Below are 15,283 nucleotides of genomic sequence, written 5' to 3'. Positions count from 1 at the left end.
TGCGCTGAATTCCCAGAGTCTGCCCGGAGCCGCCTCGGTAGCCAGATGTGGAAGTCCTGGGGAGGCAGTGCTAGCAAGCAGACCACACAGAAGGTTAACATGCTGTTTTGCTTATGTTAATAAGGGAAACATTTCTTCTAAGGTTGTGGTTTTCTAATTAAATTCTTTCCACTTCTTTAAGAAATATTACTCTAAGTTAGGTGCTGATGGCTCAGGCCTGTATCCTAGCTACTTAATCAGAGGATCCTAGTTTGAAGCTAGCTTGGGTGAAAAAGTCCTGGAGACTCTTATCTCCAATTAACCATCAAAAAGCCACAAGTGCCAGAAGGGGAGATGTGGCTCAAGTAGTAGAGGACTAGCCTTGAGCAGAAAAGCCAAGCCAGAGCCCAGAGCCCTGGCACAAAAGAATGGGAGAGAGGGAGGAAGAAATATTACCCTGAATCTTCATAAGCAGTAGAGAGAAGACATAGGGGAGAAGAAGGTAAGGGAGGGAGATTCCATACCCAGAGCTCTCCACCAACCAGCCTGTCCTCTACTCCGGTTCCCAGGCGAGTGCAGCCAGCTGGGGCATAACTGCCAGCCACAGGTTGTTGTCTCCATGTGAATGCTCAGGGGCATCCTTAGGGACTGCCGTAGGAGCCTAAGGATGGCCTCATTAGCTCAGCAAGGGGTCTGGAAAGCAAGGCTGCTCACACAGTGGCCTTAGAGTTCCAAACAAGACTCCAAAAGATGGTTGTACTGGGCTCACCCTGCTGCTAGCTTTCTGAATCTATCTCCACTGGTCTCTGATGCTGCTTCTACCAAGTTTCTTCCTCTTCTCCCACCTCTTCCTCCTTTTTGAAGTATGGGGATTTGTTCTTAGGGCATCGTTCCTACCAGGCGGTGCTATACCATTTGAGCCAAGCCTCCAGCCCTTTTTACTTGGGTTATCCCCTGAGTAGGGTCTAACATTTATGCCCAAGCCAGCCTAGACCATGGTCCTATGTATGCTTCCCTTGTAGGTGGGGTAATAGGCTCACACCACAGTACTCAATTTTATATTGCTTGAGAATGGGATTTTGTGAACTTTTTGCTCCAACTAGCCTTGAACCTCAGTCCTAATTTCTGACTTCTGAGTAGCTAGGAATACAAGTATGAGCCATCTCAAGTTTCCTTCTAATTGTGCCACTAGCTTTTTGTTTTTAAGATGGTCAGTAATTTGCATTGCCATCAAGGAAGAAAAAGCCCTGAGCTAACAGTAACTCTCATTCCACTGGCTTGCAAGGGCAACTTGGGGTAGTTTCTTCTTTCCACTTCTTTTTTATTGTAGTGGGATAATTACAACAACTTTAAACCCGTTAATAGGGTGGAGCAGTCAGAGTCCTGGCGTGAAGGACCGTTGGTTTCAACAGGTGTGCCAGCCTGTCTGCCGTGTGTGCCATGTGTTGTACACTGCACTTTCCCACCCAGTAACTAGCACCCTGGCTCCTCCTCTTGAGGAGCGGTGTTCTGAGCAGAGTGAACTGCTATGCAAAGCGGGGCTTGCAGGGAAGCTGTAGCTATTCTTAACCCCGGTGCAGGGCCAGCTCAGAGAAATGAAGCGCTTGCTGCTCATCTGCGCAGCGTGTAACCCATAAGGGCAGTCGGGGCTAAAACAGGTTTGTCTGAACCCAAAGCCCACTTTGTCACTTTCAGACAATACTAAGTGGCTCCTTGAGATGGGAATGCAGGGCCTGAAGGGCAGAGAGTGGCAGGGGCGAGACAGAGCAGCAGGGATGGCAGAGGCTACGAACCACAGTAGAGTGGAGACTTTAAGCAGAGGGTGGGGTGAGTCACTGAGGGGTTTATGGCGGGAAGGGCATGGTCAGATACATACAAGAAAGATCACATTGCCTGCAAGAGGATGGATTAGAGGGAGAGAGCAGGACAGACTCGCAGTAATCCAAACAAAAGGTGATGACTCACGATGGCTGCCTCCGAAGGAAGGAAAGTAGGTGATTAGAGAACAAGACTGGCTGTGGCCGCAGAGCTCAAGAGGCCCGGGCTGGAGGGGTGACTTTGGAGGGCAGGGGGAGCTCAGGATTTGGGTGGGGTGTGGGGACCAGCACTGGCCCCAGGCTGGCTAGTGGCCCCAGGGGGGGGTCTGGGCTGGGCCATTCACTTGGGCCAGGGGAGGCAGATTGAGTGATTTGTCCAGCAATGAGGGAGGAGCCAGATGAAGTCAATAGAAAACTAATTTTCTTTTCTGCTGGAAGAAATGAGGTGTGTGGCCGCTGGGTAATTGCAGATAACGAGGGGACTTATTCTTAATATGCACAGTGGCTGTGGTCCCCAGAGGACCGGAGACAGGAAGGATGGGAGCTGTCCTGACGCCTAGGCTTATTTGGGAAGAAAATCCCCGTCCTGGCCCCTCCAGTGGTTCATAGCATCTCATCCCCATTGTGAGCCACTTTGCCGCTCCCTGGGCTCCTTCTTGTCCTGTTCCTGTCACTGCCCCTCTCCCCCACCCTCTACCCCTGCAGCGCGGGCATACACACTAAGGGAGACAAATGACACAGCCTCAGATGAGCGGGGTGCGTGTCCGGCCCATAAAGCACGGGGATGGGTCACGTCTGGAGTTGCCATGGCCGCCGCCACCCACCCATCTGTCTTCCCACCACCCTGCCTTGTGGCCTCCCAAATCCCCGGGGGAACAAGGTGCTGCCCTCTCACACCTCCCAACACCACAGGCACACACATGTTGCACTTTGTGAAACGAGTCCTGTCCAACTTTTCGCTGAGATTCTTGGCTGACTAGAACAGGCTTGTCTGAGCCCAGGTATGTGTGTGTGTATGTGGGGGGGGAGGGACTCCCTATATCTAAGCCAAGGTCCTAGCCAGGATGAGCTTAGGGGGGCCCATTGGAAGGGGACGGAAGCAGAGGCCTCCTCCTGACCCCACCCTGACCTTACCAGTCCCCCACACTTGATTATGACATCGACGTACAATATTTCTGCAATCACAGCATCGATCCCTGGTGGCTGATGGTGACTGAGGCCCTGGCTATGGCCCGGGAACACGGACGGGAAGTGGGAAGGGAATGGAAAGAGGCGGGTTAGGGCCTGTCAGGTTGAGCCGCTGATGAGTTTTGGTGCTAGGCTTACTCTAATGGAACAAGTTCTGGGTAGCTGCCCCTCGTGCTAGTGGTGGTATGAATCCTGGCCGTGTCCCCAGAATGTCTGCAAGCTCCAGGGTGCCAGGAAAGCTAAAAGCGTCCAGTTTTTCACAAAGACTCATGCTAGGAAACCTGTGATGGGGTCTGGCGCATGCAGAGGTTTTTAACTTGGAGTTGAATATGAGCACATACAGGACCCAAAAATGTGGCCGGCACCCAGTGTTGAGTGTCCTGGGGCAGAGGCAGGATGTGGCTGACATACACAGGGTGTGCGTTAGGCTGATGCCCAGGGCTTAGGGCGGGCACACAACCGAGCCCTCCTGACAGGAGCCGCAGGAACAGGTGCCTGGAGGCAGTTGAGGCTCTCAGGGCCTAGGCTCGGCACTGCCGGGCCTTGTGCCTTGTCACTAGTGATTATGGCCTGGGCCACACTCCCACACACACGCAAGTGCCGGCAAAGTCACCCTGGCCGTGGGTGTGATGAATGGCCACACAGTAATGAAATGGAGACATCAAGGAGGGTGGCGGGAAGACGGAGTGTGGCGGACGTGCCGTCCCCACTCGGCGGCAACAAGAAGGATCGCCCAGCGGCCGGGGGCCGTCAAGGGAGAAATTACACATTTACTCTGCCTTTTTCTTACTGCGACGGCGCCCATACATCACCGCTGGGGCCAGGACGGGACACGCTGGCCAATTTCCAGCATGAATTATGGGACTGAGAAGCATTGAGACCGGGCTTCCTGATGGCCCAGTCTCACCCAGCCCAACTTGATACTGGAGATGTTGCCACCAGGGTCAGGGCCTACACTCTGACCCTCCTCCCTGCCCCCACCCTTACCAAAGCACCTGTGGGCAGGAGGGGACGGACCTGGGGCACAGCTAAATGTCTTCTTTCTCCTTACAGATGACTGCAAGAACATTGCCAACATCATGAAGACACTTGCCTACAGAGGCTTCATCTTCAAGCAGACATCCAAGCCATTCTGATTGGCCGAGGATGGGATGGGGCAGGACAGGGTAGCTGCTTGGCCCAGCCCAGAACCCTCCTCTCCCTCACAGCAGAGGGGAAAAGGGAGTGGCACAGCCCTGCGCCCAGAGTGTCCCCTAGCTGCCCGGTGGGCTTGTGCCCTGGGCAGGGCTTGGCCACTCGGCCCCTCTGGAGCAGACACTTTGTGCCCCCCACCCCCACCCCTCAATCTTGGCCCAGTATTAGCCCTTCCCATTGTGGGCCTGGGCTAGGGGGACCCAGTACTCACTGCCTCCTCCCTGGTACACAGGCTTCTGCTGGGGTCACTAGGCCCCCCTGTGCCCCCTCCCATCCATAGTGCATGGTGTGTGGTGCCCCCAGGGCTCCAGGACAGATCAGGCCCCATCTTGTGTCTACCCCCATCCCCACTGTGAACGTGCCACTGAATAAAGTTGGGGAAAACAAAGACCCTGTGTGTGCGTGTGCGTGTATGCGCACGTGTGCAGAGCCATCTTTATGCTCCCGGCTGCCTGGCTGCCTCTCCATACAAGGCTATCAGCATGGGAACAGCCTTCATACAGCACCTCACTGATAAGGCACAAGTCCAGGTTGTGGGAACTATCTGAGCATTCTGCTCAAAGCTGCTGATGAACAAAACTACTTCTATGTGCAAGGCCATCTTGAGTATGAAACTACAGGGGTACAAGGTGCAGAGGCTGAGGCGATGCTGATTAGTGGCTGAGAAGCCAGAGGCCGCTAAGGGCCAGCGGGCAAGCCCACTCGTCTGGTATGTTGGTCCCCACCAGTCCAGCCATCCAGCCTCCCAGCTGGGGACATCGCAAGTGCAGGAAAGGAAGCAGAAGCAGCTCAGTCCAGCTTAGGAGCTCTATTTACACAACAACAACACCCGTACCCCGTGGCCTCTCACGGCTTCTTGGCTTTCTTCACAGAAGATGAACTGGAGGCTGATTCCCGTCGTTTCCGCTGAGGAGACAGAAGAGGTTAAGGTCAATGGCCTGCAAAGCCCGACTCAGGCTTGGCGCAAGTCATGCTCTCAGAGGTGATGCCCACGGGTCCATCTGCTTGCGCCCTTGCCCACAGCCCCTCACCGTGGCGACTGTTCCCTGCAGGCGCTGGAGGGATAGGGTCTGTACATCCTCCCCAGTCTGTGGGAGCCTTACCGAATTTGGTGTGAGGGGTGCGCCCACCACATCAATGATGGTGTCTTTGGTGGGGTCAGGACCAAGTCCAGGTTCAGACACTGCTGGCTCAGCAGAAGCTGGGGTTGAGCCAACTGCTGGTGTGGCCGGGCCCCCCAGCACCCCTGCCCGGGCCAGTGCCTCGTGCCGGTGCCGCAGCATCTGTAGCTCATACTCGCAGTTGGCACAGGCCTGCTTGAGCTCGTAGAGCAACACCAGGTCGCTGCGCAGCTCGTTGAACATGTGCACCAGCTCCTCCGTGGGGGTCGGGCTCAGCTCTACAGTCAGGACAGAGCACAGCTGCAGTGGGAAGCCTGTACCAGGAAGCCCGCTCCCCTCACCTGGGCTTCATACATGGGGGGGGGGCGGGGGGCCCCCTACTCCACACTCACCCACACCAAGCTCCAGCAGCATCTGTTCCAGGGCCTTGATTTTCTTCTGACCCACAGAGCTGGGCAGCTTCATCTGCAATGACCCACACCAGAGGCCTGGGATGAAGGGGACTAAAGGCAGTGGTGGGAGCAGTAGAGGGAGCCCTAAGAGTAGCTATGACCAGAACAGGATCTAGCCAGGAAGTGAAATACAGTGCGAGCCATGGCCTCGGCCTGGCCATCCCCTGAGATCCTGAAAAGGCCTTCCCCCGTAGACACCTCGCCCTGCTCCAGCCATCTGGGACCCACCTAAACCAAGTGACACAACTCACGTACCCGCTGGCTCCGCAGTGTGACCCCTGCGGACTTGAAGTCTGGAAACTTAATGCCTGCGGTCTCAGGTACGGCCTGCGGGAGGAGTCAGGAGGAATGCTGGGGTCAGTCCCAGCAGCCCGCTGGCTCTGTGCACCCCCAGAGCTCCCCACTCAGGGCAGGGTCCCATGCCAGGAGACCCCTCCACCCTGAAGCAGCTGGCTCAGCTTCCATACCGGCTTCTCAGCCTCTTTCTTCTGGGGTAGCTTCTTCTTGGGGGCCTTGCGTTCGGTGCGCCGTTGCTCTGCTGTGGTGTCGGCTGCGGTTATCAGCTTCTGCAGGTCTTGGCTACGTTTTTCCCGCTCCTTCTTCCGGGCCTCAATCTTGCGCAGCTCCTGCAGCAAGTACTCCTCCTCTGCCACCTGTGAGCGGAGGGATGCTGAGAAGTGCGAGAGGGCAGCCCGGAGAGAGAAGGACTGTGGAGGTGAAGGGGGCTGGGCGGGGCAGCAATCAAAGGCAAAGGGATTGGGAGGGAAATGAGGGAGAACCAGGGCTGGCAAGGGGGGTCCAGCTTGGAAGTGAGACGTGGGCTCAGCACTGACCTGCTCAGGGGTCCGATTGTAGAGCCGCTCAAGCTGCTCCTTGCGCCGCCGCTCATGCCCAGCATCGAAGACTGGGATCTTGAGGTCTGTGCCTGGCACAGCCCGCACATTGGCAAGCTTGGCACAGATGTGGTAGTACCGCTCCTTCAGGTCCTCCACAGAACGCTTCTGAAGATCGAGACGGATGGGAGATGAACTGTTAGGCGTATGGAAGGGATGGCATGGAGGTAGGGTCTACCAGACTGGGAGAGCCAGGGACAAGGCAAGCACCTAGCAGCTCACCTTGAACTGCTGGTGGTCGTACCGGTCATGGATAACCACAAATCGCAGGTCAAAGCGGCGGCTGAGATCAAAGAGGTGGTCAGTCTCTGCCTTGGTCCAAGCATCATCGTGGAGATACAGCTGGTACTCCTGCTCTGAATACACAGGTACCTGCACCGTCTACTGGCACAGAGGGACACAGGGGCAGCATGCCCATGTCAGACCACGCCCAGCAGGCTCTGACCACACACCCACAGCCCTTGGTTTATGACCAACCCTGAGCTGGACAAAAGCAAATCACCCTGCCTGTGCCCCTGCAGAGGGCAGCCTGGAGTGAGGAAAGCACTTGCCTGCCTGACAGCACTGGCAGGCTCGGGAACTGGGGCCAGCCTGGATTTACTCCACGAGCAACCTCACCCTGCCTTCAGCTCACCCCTGGCTCCATGGTAGGATGAGGGCCCACTTGTAAACACTCTTGTGGAATCCAAAGATGGACTTTGGGTTCAAGCACAGCTGGGTACCTGTCAGAGAAGCCCAGAGCTACTGGCACATAACTCGTCTCTAAAGCACTACTGACACCCAGTGGTGACAATGGGACTTGCCACTTCCTCAGAGCTTCTGGGTTAGCTATGCAAACAGCACCAACAAATGTACTTGTACCAGCACCTGCCCCTAGCCTAACACAGACCCCAACCCTGAGCACCCCCAGAGACAACTGCAACTTCCACCAGCTGAATCAAAAGACCCAAGGAAGGAATGCATGTTAGGCTGGTTCAAAACCACAACTGCAGCTGGGCCCTGGTGGTCCAAGCCTGTAATCCTAGCGACTCAGGAGGCTGGGATCTGAAGATTGCAGTTCAAAGCCAGCTTGAGCAGGAGAGTCTGTGGGACTCTTATCTCCAATTAACCACCACAAAACTAGATGTGGAGCTGTGGTTCAAAGTGGTAGAACAGTAGCCTTGAGCAAAAAGGAGCTCAGAGTCATCACCCAGGCACTAAATTCAAGCTCCGCAGACCAAACAAAACATACAACTTTTTTTTTTTTGCCAGTCCTGGGCCTTGGACTCAGGGCCTGAGCACTGTCCCTGGCTTCTTCCCGCTCAAGGCTAGCACTCTGCCACCTGAGCCACAGCGCCCCTTCTGGCTGTTTTCCATATATGTGGTGCTGGGGAATCGAACCAAGAGCTTCATGTGTAGGAGGCAAGCACTCCTGCCACTAGGCCATATTCCCAGCCCAACATACAAAACTTTTCCCAGCTGCCTCTCAGACACTCCGTACTGAAGGTCCCATATCCCTCCCGTTTAACATCCCCAGTACTGAACGCATTGCCCTGCCTCTCAAATTCACATCTACAATGTCCTCATGCAACCCACTGCCCCAGCCAGAAATCCTGGAGACATTTTCAATTCCTCTCACCAAATCTGCAGCTTTACCACCCAAATCCTTCTTCTTCACTGCCACCTCCAGGCTGAACCAGAGAAATGGCCTCCCTGCTGGTGCCTGCCTCCATTCATCAGCCATGCAGCTCCCCATATGTAGCCAAGACGGGGCCTCTTTGCACAGTGCGACTTAAAGGGCAGACTGGTGCTATATGCAGCCTGCCATCACTGGTCTACAGTAAGAATGGAAATTACTTAATACCAACTATTCCAGAGTTGGAAATAAGAGGACTGCAGTTCAAAGCCAGCCTGAGAAAAAGCTAGTGAGACCATTCCAGAAGCTTGGGAGATATGAGTAGGAGAATCTTTGTTCAAGGCCACCCCAGGCAAAAGCTTAAAGCCTTATCTGAAAAACAGCCCAAAAGCAAAAGGCTGAGGGTGTGGCTCAAATGGTAGAGGACTTGCTTAGTAAGCATAAAGCCCTAAATTCAATCCCAGTGCTGGGGGAAAAAAAATGGAAATTGAAAGGAGCTGGTAAAAACAAAATTTGGGGGGGGGGGGTCATGGGGCTTGAACTCTGGGCCTGGGTGCTGTCCCTGAGCATTTCAGCTCAAGGCTAGTGCTCTACCACTTGAGCCATAGTGCTACTTCTGATTTTCTGGTGGTTAATTGGAAATAAGAGTCTCACAAACTCTCCTGCCCAGGCTGGCTTTGAACCACACTCCTCACATCTCAGCCTCCTGAGTAGCTAGGAATACCGGCATGTGCCACCAGCACCCAGCTTAGGAACTGAAAAACTTTTCTGTAGTAACTGTGATGCTGAGTGGAATATGAAGCAACATGGACTTGGGCTATCTTTTCTTATAACTTGGTTATCGGTCTCTGATAAATTTGAAATATAAAAGTGCCAGGCAAAGGGCTGGGGATATCGCCTAGGGGTAGAGTGCTTGCCTTGCATACATGAAGCCCTGGGTTCGATTCTACAGCACCACATATACAGAAAACGGCCAGAAGTGGTGCTGTGGCTCAAATGGCAGAGTGTTAGCCTTGAGCAAAAAGAAGCCAGGGACAGTGCTCAGGCCCTGAGTCCAAGCCCCAGGACTGGCAAAAAAAAAAAAAAAAAGAAAGAAAGAAAAAAAAGTCTGTGTGTAAAAGTGCCAGGCATAGTAGTACATGCTTCAGTGCTTAAGAGACTGATGCAGGAAGATCACCACACCAGTTCAAGGCCAGCCTCGGCTACATAGTGAGACTCTGTTTCCCTACAAACAAAAAGTGCCTACTTAGGGAAACACAAGACCATAGTTCAAAACTTATTATCACCAAAGGAAAAAAAACACAAAACACCTGTTTTTTAAAAGCCATCCTCACAACAAATTGAGATGAACTGTTCTAGAATGTATCTTACCATGTCCCCTATAGTCCCTTTTAAGCCTTCCAGATAATTCACGATCTCAGGAGCAAGCGTCCTCCTGCTCATTTTCATTTAGGGCTCACCACACCACAGGTATCAATGAATAACCACTGAATTAAACGAGTGACAACAGTCCATCATCTGGCCTCCACAGCCCCTGTCCCACACAGACCCTCCGTTCCAGCCAACTAACCAGCAGTTTCTGGACCATTCCAGGCTCTCCCCCTTTCACTGTTCTTTGTCTTCTCACTTTACTCCTTCCTTCCAGCCATGGAACATTCCCATCCTTTCAATCTCCTTCAGAGACCCTCCCACACATTTAGTCCCATTTAATTGTAAAAAGCTCCAAAGCTCAAGCTAATCCTGCTCTCGAGGTGCTTACACTAAATTAAGGAAGACATTCCTTAGTCATTCATTCATTCAACAGTATTTGTCCACTAGAGCTATGCTAGGAACACAGGGGTCTTTGCATTTCAGAAATAATAGTGCAAGTAAAACTAAAATCATTTTCTCAAAACACTAATTAGTGGCACAGCAAGTTTGATAATAAAGAGACATCTAGGGTATACCAAGTGACACTAGATCCAGCCTGGCGATGAGAGGGGTCAGGAAAGAGGTAAATGAGGCATGGTTTAGTCTTAGATTCAGTGAAGTAGTGAGGGACAAGGGGAGGAGAAACTGAGGCACAGGGCAGCACAAACCTGGCCATCAGGCAGCCTAATGTGGATGAACCTAGCAATTAGGGCCATGTTGGGAAATGAGCCTGGGGGACCAGCTGAAATCAGCTGAAGTCCTGAGCCACAGGCCGATGTACCCTACTATGGAGCCTGGAATTTATCCAAAGGATCACAGGAGCCAATAAGGTTAGTTTAAGAAGAAAAAGACTTGGAATGTGGTTTGGTGGTAGAATGCTTGCCTAACATGCATGAAGCACTGGGTTCGATTCCTCAGTACCACATAAACAGAAAAGGCCAGAAGTGGTGCTGTGGCTCAAGTGGTAGAGTGTTAGCCTTGAGCACAGAGAGGCTCAGGAACAGAGGCCAGGCCCTGACTTCAAACCCCAGGCCTGCCAAAAATAAAAGAGTGAAAGGTCATGTTTCTTGCATGGAGGACTGTGAGGACACAGGAGGAAACAAGCCTGGGAGACCAGCTGGCTAATGTTAGCAAGGATGCTAAAGGTGGGAAGATCTACACTGTAACAGCACCTGGGGAAAGCTGGCAGAAAGGACAAACTGGCAGGCGTCAGAGACACCAACACTGGGCTTGGTGTGAAGGAGAGGGACTCTGGGCTTTCTCACTTGAACAGGAGATGGATGGATGGATGGATGAGTGGGGAGACACTGACCAGGAGTGGGACACCCAGGGAGGAAGATCATTAATTATTAAGATCACTAATCCATTTAACTTCAATTTCCACCCACAGTCGCCCGGATCTTCCTAAAAGATCATGAAATAAAATCTGTAACAGTTACTAAGACATCAGGCAAAGCCTAAACTCTTTAGCATGCTGGCCAAGTCCTCACCTGCCCTGGGCCCTACTCCAGGCCTCACCTCCCACCACTCCCTACCTTGACCCTTAAGGCTTCATGAAAAATACCTAGAGCATCCCACACATACGATGTGTTCGTTCAAGTTCCTATTTTTGCCTTTGCTCATGCTGCTCCCTGTGCTGCCTTTCCTACAAACACATGGTGACTTCCTTCTAGACAACTCACTCAGACTCCTCTGTCATCCTCTATCATCTTCAAGGCCTTCCCCTTGATGCAACATGCATCCCACCAGTAATTGTCTCTACCTCCCTTTACCCCTCCTCAACAACATGGAGTAGTGTGTGTCCGGCCCATTTTGTGTCCTCAGTATTTAAGGCTCAGCTTGTCTCATCCAACATCCCTCCTGCTGCTCCAGAAGCCTCATCTCCTCCACTGTGCCTTCTCCATCTTGCAGCTGCAGTCTCTCCCTCCCCGGGGCCTCTGGGGACAAAGCCTGAAGGTGAGATGGAAGCAACGCTGGCTGGAGATGTGGGGAGTGATGAAGTCACACATGGCCAGGCTCACTCTGAGGAGACTGCAAGCTATCCACGGAAGGGGTCTGGGGCACTGAGAGAAGTCAGGATTTGCTGTTCTAGGTTGGAGCCCCTAGTACTTATAAGCTCAAAGTCTAGGCTGTCCCACACGGCTGGTGTGAGGCTACATGTAACAATGGCTTCAGTCACAAGCTGGGAAATTCTAGCCCAGTTTAGCTCTGCCTCTCTCTGAAGACCTTGCTCTGATAGAGTCTCGGTAATCTAAACCAGAGATAATCCAGTTTAGATTAGGATGCTAGCACAGAGGATGAACAGTACAGGCAGAGATGTAATTTACTGTGGAAAGAGAATTGGCAGGATGCAATAGTTACATGCCTTGCTGAGGCCAAGCTCAGACGCTGTATTTTGAGAGGGACATACTCCCTCCAGCTGCCCGCTAATGGTCTCCCCTCAGTCTACAATTCACTGCTTATCTCATTTGCTACCCACTCCTATTCTGCTTTGTATTTTACTTCCTTACAAGATTATTATCTGTCTTCCCTTACTCTTGCCTTGTACTAAGAGCCAGGGTAGAAAGCTAAGTCAAAGATGACCCCCAGGTTTCTAGTGTAGCTAATAGTGTCATTCACTGAGAAAAGGAATAGGGGGAAGATTATTAGTTCTGCTCAAGAATAACTACTTGATGTGGGGGACTTTGAAACATTCAGAAAGAGATGTAAGTCAATGATATGATATGAAGAAACACTAGAGTGGAAACATTAAGTGACACTAACTTATAGAGGGTTACTGAACCAAGAGTGAATGAGGCATACTAGGGGGAAAGCAGAGAGTGAAGACACAGTTTTGAGGAACACCAATATTTGAAACGCCATGAGAAGCCACCAAAAACTAGTTTCAGGAAAGGAAATCATCCCACAGGGAGAAATACCCAGTCTCCCTCTACCTGTATTTGACACAGGCCTGTGTGGATGATCATGCTTGGGTCTGAATAGGCCTTTGGAACCAACCCTAGGAAAATGGAGAAGGAACACAGTAGCTCAGTGTGGGTGGGCATCACTGGCCTGTGTGTGAATGGTGGGAGCTCACCTTATTAAACCTGGCGAACGGGTAGTCCTTGCCCTCCTCCGCGGCCCGCCGCCAGTGGAAGAACATCGCTCCATCCTTGCGGGCTGGGTTGGTGAATGGCATCCACTTCCAGGGCCGAACTTTCTTGGAGCCCAACTTGGCCTTCACTGTGCGGTAGCCCTGCCCAGTGTCACTGGGTAGAAGTGGGGGTGCATCCCTGGCAGGAGAGTTTAAGAGGGTGAAAGGTTAGAATCAGAAGAAGTGTGGGAGCTGATGGACCCTACAGCAAGGAAGGAGACTCTGGAGCAACACATCTACGCTCCTGCTGCCTCCTGCTAAGTACGCAGGAGCTCTGGCTGGGGAAAGGAAGTAGGGAGAGAACTGGAAGAGACCACAAGTTAGGAACACAGCAGGTGAGTCCAAGGTGGGCACATGGGGGACTTGGGATTCCAATACTTGCTTCTTGTCAGAGTAGAGCAGTGCATAGACTTCTCGGTGCATGCCCTCGGGTCTCTTAAAGGTCAGTGTCTCCGATGACTTCTTAGACTTTTTCTGGGAAAGAAACCACAGAGAAGAAACCATAGTCTAGATCCCCTTTCTTGAAAAGTCTTCAGCCTAAGGCAATCTCAGATAAACTACCACCTACAGATACAACAACGCACGATAAAAATATAGAAATTTGCTGGGCACTGGTGGCTCACACCTGTAATCCTAGCTACTCAGGAGGCTCAGATCTGTAGATTGTAGTTCAAAGCCAGCCCAGGCAGGAAAGTCCATGAGACTCATCTCCAATTAACCACCAGAAAACCGAAGTAGAGCTACGGCTCAAATGGTACAGTACTAACTGTGAGCAAAAACAGCTCAGGAACAGTGCCCAGGCCCTGAATGCAAGCCCCACAACCTACAAAAAGAAAGGAAAGAGGGGCTTGGAATGTGGCTTAGTGGTAGAGTGCTTGCCTAGCATGCACAAAGCCCTGAGTTCGATTCCCCAGCACCACATAAACAGAAAAAGCCAGAAGAGGCGCTGTGGCTCAAGAGGTAGAGCGCTAGCCTTGAGAAAAAGAAAAAGCCATAGTACTCAGGCCCTGAGTTCAAGCCCCAGGACTGGCAAAAAAAAGAAAGAAAGAAAGAAGGAAGGAAACTCAGCTGGGTGCTGGTGGCTCGTGCCACCTAACTACTCGGGAGGCTAACACCTGAGGAATTTGGTTTGGTTTGAGGCCAGCCCAGGCCAATTAACCAGCAAAAACAAAAAACAAAAAAAAGCCAGAAGTGGATGTGTGGCTCAAGTGGTAGAGCGCTAACCTTAAAGCCAAGGAACAGCACACACACGCGCGTGCACACACACGGACATCCCCAGTCTACACAGGTCATTCCCTTCCACACACCTCATCCGAGTAGAGCCCTGATCTGTCAGAATAGGTAATCCTCCTCCCATCAGTGAAGACTGTCAACAAAAGCATGCTCTCCCTTCCCAGTCACTCACACCTTTAAGCGTGCTCCAGAGCAGAAGGGGGCCGTCCATCACTGGCCCCATCTCTCTCCTGCTGCCCCCGTCCGTCTCCCTTCTCCCCTGACCCCACGCCCTCCAGAGCCTCTGGTACCTTGTCCGGGTTGATGATGTCCTTCTTGCTGATGGTCCCCGACGCTGCATCTCCCTCCGGACCCCCGAGCTCTAGAATATCCCGTACATCCGCGCCAGTAGCCATAGTGCCTGACAGATGGGGAGCGGGAGGGGGTGTACGGGGAGGAAGACACCTCGGGGTCAAAGGTCAGGTGCTGAGGAAGGGCTCAGGGCCCCAGGTGGAGAGGAGCAAGCTCGGGTTCAGGGGGCGGGGCTACGTCGGACCCAAATGGAAGCGGAAGGAAGAGGCCGGCTACCCGGAGAGAGAAGGCAAAGTCGGGGCTCGGCCTGGGTCCCGACGCTTGAGCGCCCCGAATCCAGCCTGCTGGTCTCCTTTCCCGAAACTCGCCTCCTCCACCCCAGGGAGCCACCGCTACGGCCCCGTCCGCCGCTCCCCAAGCCCTGAAAAGCAGAAACTTCCGGTGGCGCTCGTGAGAAATGTGGCGGGCGGAAACACTTCCGGTTGGTGCTCGAAGGAAACGGAGCCGGCCAGCAACCCAGTGTGCAAGCTTCCGGCCGGTGTGAGCCCGTCCCCGCGCTGTGCTCCCGCGAGCTCGCGCGTGGTGGTGCCCTGCCGGCTTGCTGGCATTTACTTTCTGTGTGGCATCTCAGCCCGGAGCTTCGTGACACCGGGAAGCCACTTACTTTCTCTGAAATTGTGTCTTCATTTGCAATAGTAGTACCTGCTTAAATGAAATACCAATAATCCACGTATAATAGTAGGGAACGCCTAATTTTTAAAAAAATTAATGATGGTAGTTACTCCTTCATGAAGTATGTACCAGGCATTGTGCGAAGCTTGCATTGGGTCACCATGGCATCTGAACCCTTACTTGCCTCTGCTGATGGAGATGTCTGTGAGTTGGGCCCTTTGAGGCTTTCCTAGAGCCCAGCTTCTTAAAGCTGCACTCGTTTTGAGTTACAAAGAAACCCAAAGC

General features: G+C 52.7%; 2 protein-coding genes across 8 annotated transcripts in view; one reads left to right on the top strand and one right to left on the bottom strand.

The window, feature by feature from the left end:
* Positions 1–4,578, top strand: part of Eri3 (ERI1 exoribonuclease family member 3) — a 139,100-nt gene extending 134,522 nt beyond the window's left edge. For all 7 annotated transcript variants that reach the window (XM_048351136.1, XM_048351131.1, XM_048351130.1 and 4 more), the window contains one exon: positions 4,038–4,578. In XM_048351136.1, the coding sequence (XP_048207093.1) occupies positions 4,038–4,120 (83 nt within the window). In that variant the 3' untranslated portion in view covers positions 4,121–4,578. The remainder of the gene's footprint in view (positions 1–4,037) is intronic.
* A 404-nt stretch (positions 4,579–4,982) lies between these two features.
* On the bottom strand, positions 4,983–14,770 carry Dmap1 (DNA methyltransferase 1 associated protein 1). Its single transcript, XM_048351127.1, has 10 exons — positions 14,326–14,770; positions 13,185–13,276; positions 12,746–12,941; positions 6,867–7,025; positions 6,585–6,752; positions 6,219–6,404; positions 6,007–6,078; positions 5,692–5,764; positions 5,282–5,577; positions 4,983–5,084 (listed from the first exon to the last, which is right to left on the bottom strand). Exons 1-10 carry the CDS (start codon positions 14,428–14,430, stop codon positions 5,025–5,027), a joined length of 1,407 nt encoding a protein of 468 aa, XP_048207084.1. The 5' UTR covers positions 14,431–14,770; the 3' UTR covers positions 4,983–5,024.
* Between the last annotated feature and the right edge of the window lie 513 nt (positions 14,771–15,283).

Source organism: Perognathus longimembris, chromosome 7, assembly GCF_023159225.1.
Source record: "Perognathus longimembris pacificus isolate PPM17 chromosome 7, ASM2315922v1, whole genome shotgun sequence".
Classification (NCBI taxonomy): Eukaryota; Metazoa; Chordata; class Mammalia; order Rodentia; family Heteromyidae; genus Perognathus; species Perognathus longimembris.
This window is presented reverse-complemented; position numbering and strand designations above follow the sequence as displayed.

Bases quoted from the DNA above. Each gene is read 5' to 3' on its own strand.
- Dmap1 (XM_048351127.1), bottom strand. From the start codon at position 14,430: ATGGCTACTGGCGCGGATGTACGGGATATTCTAGAGCTCGGGGGTCCG. The intron at 13,277-14,325 runs GTACCAGAGGCT...TTTCTTTCCCAG, and splicing joins ACATCATCAACCCGGACAAG to AAAAAGTCTAAGAAGTCATC. The intron at 7,026-12,745 runs GTGAGCTCCCAC...CTGTGCCAGTAG, and splicing joins CGTTCGCCAGGTTTAATAAG to ACGGTGCAGGTACCTGTGTA.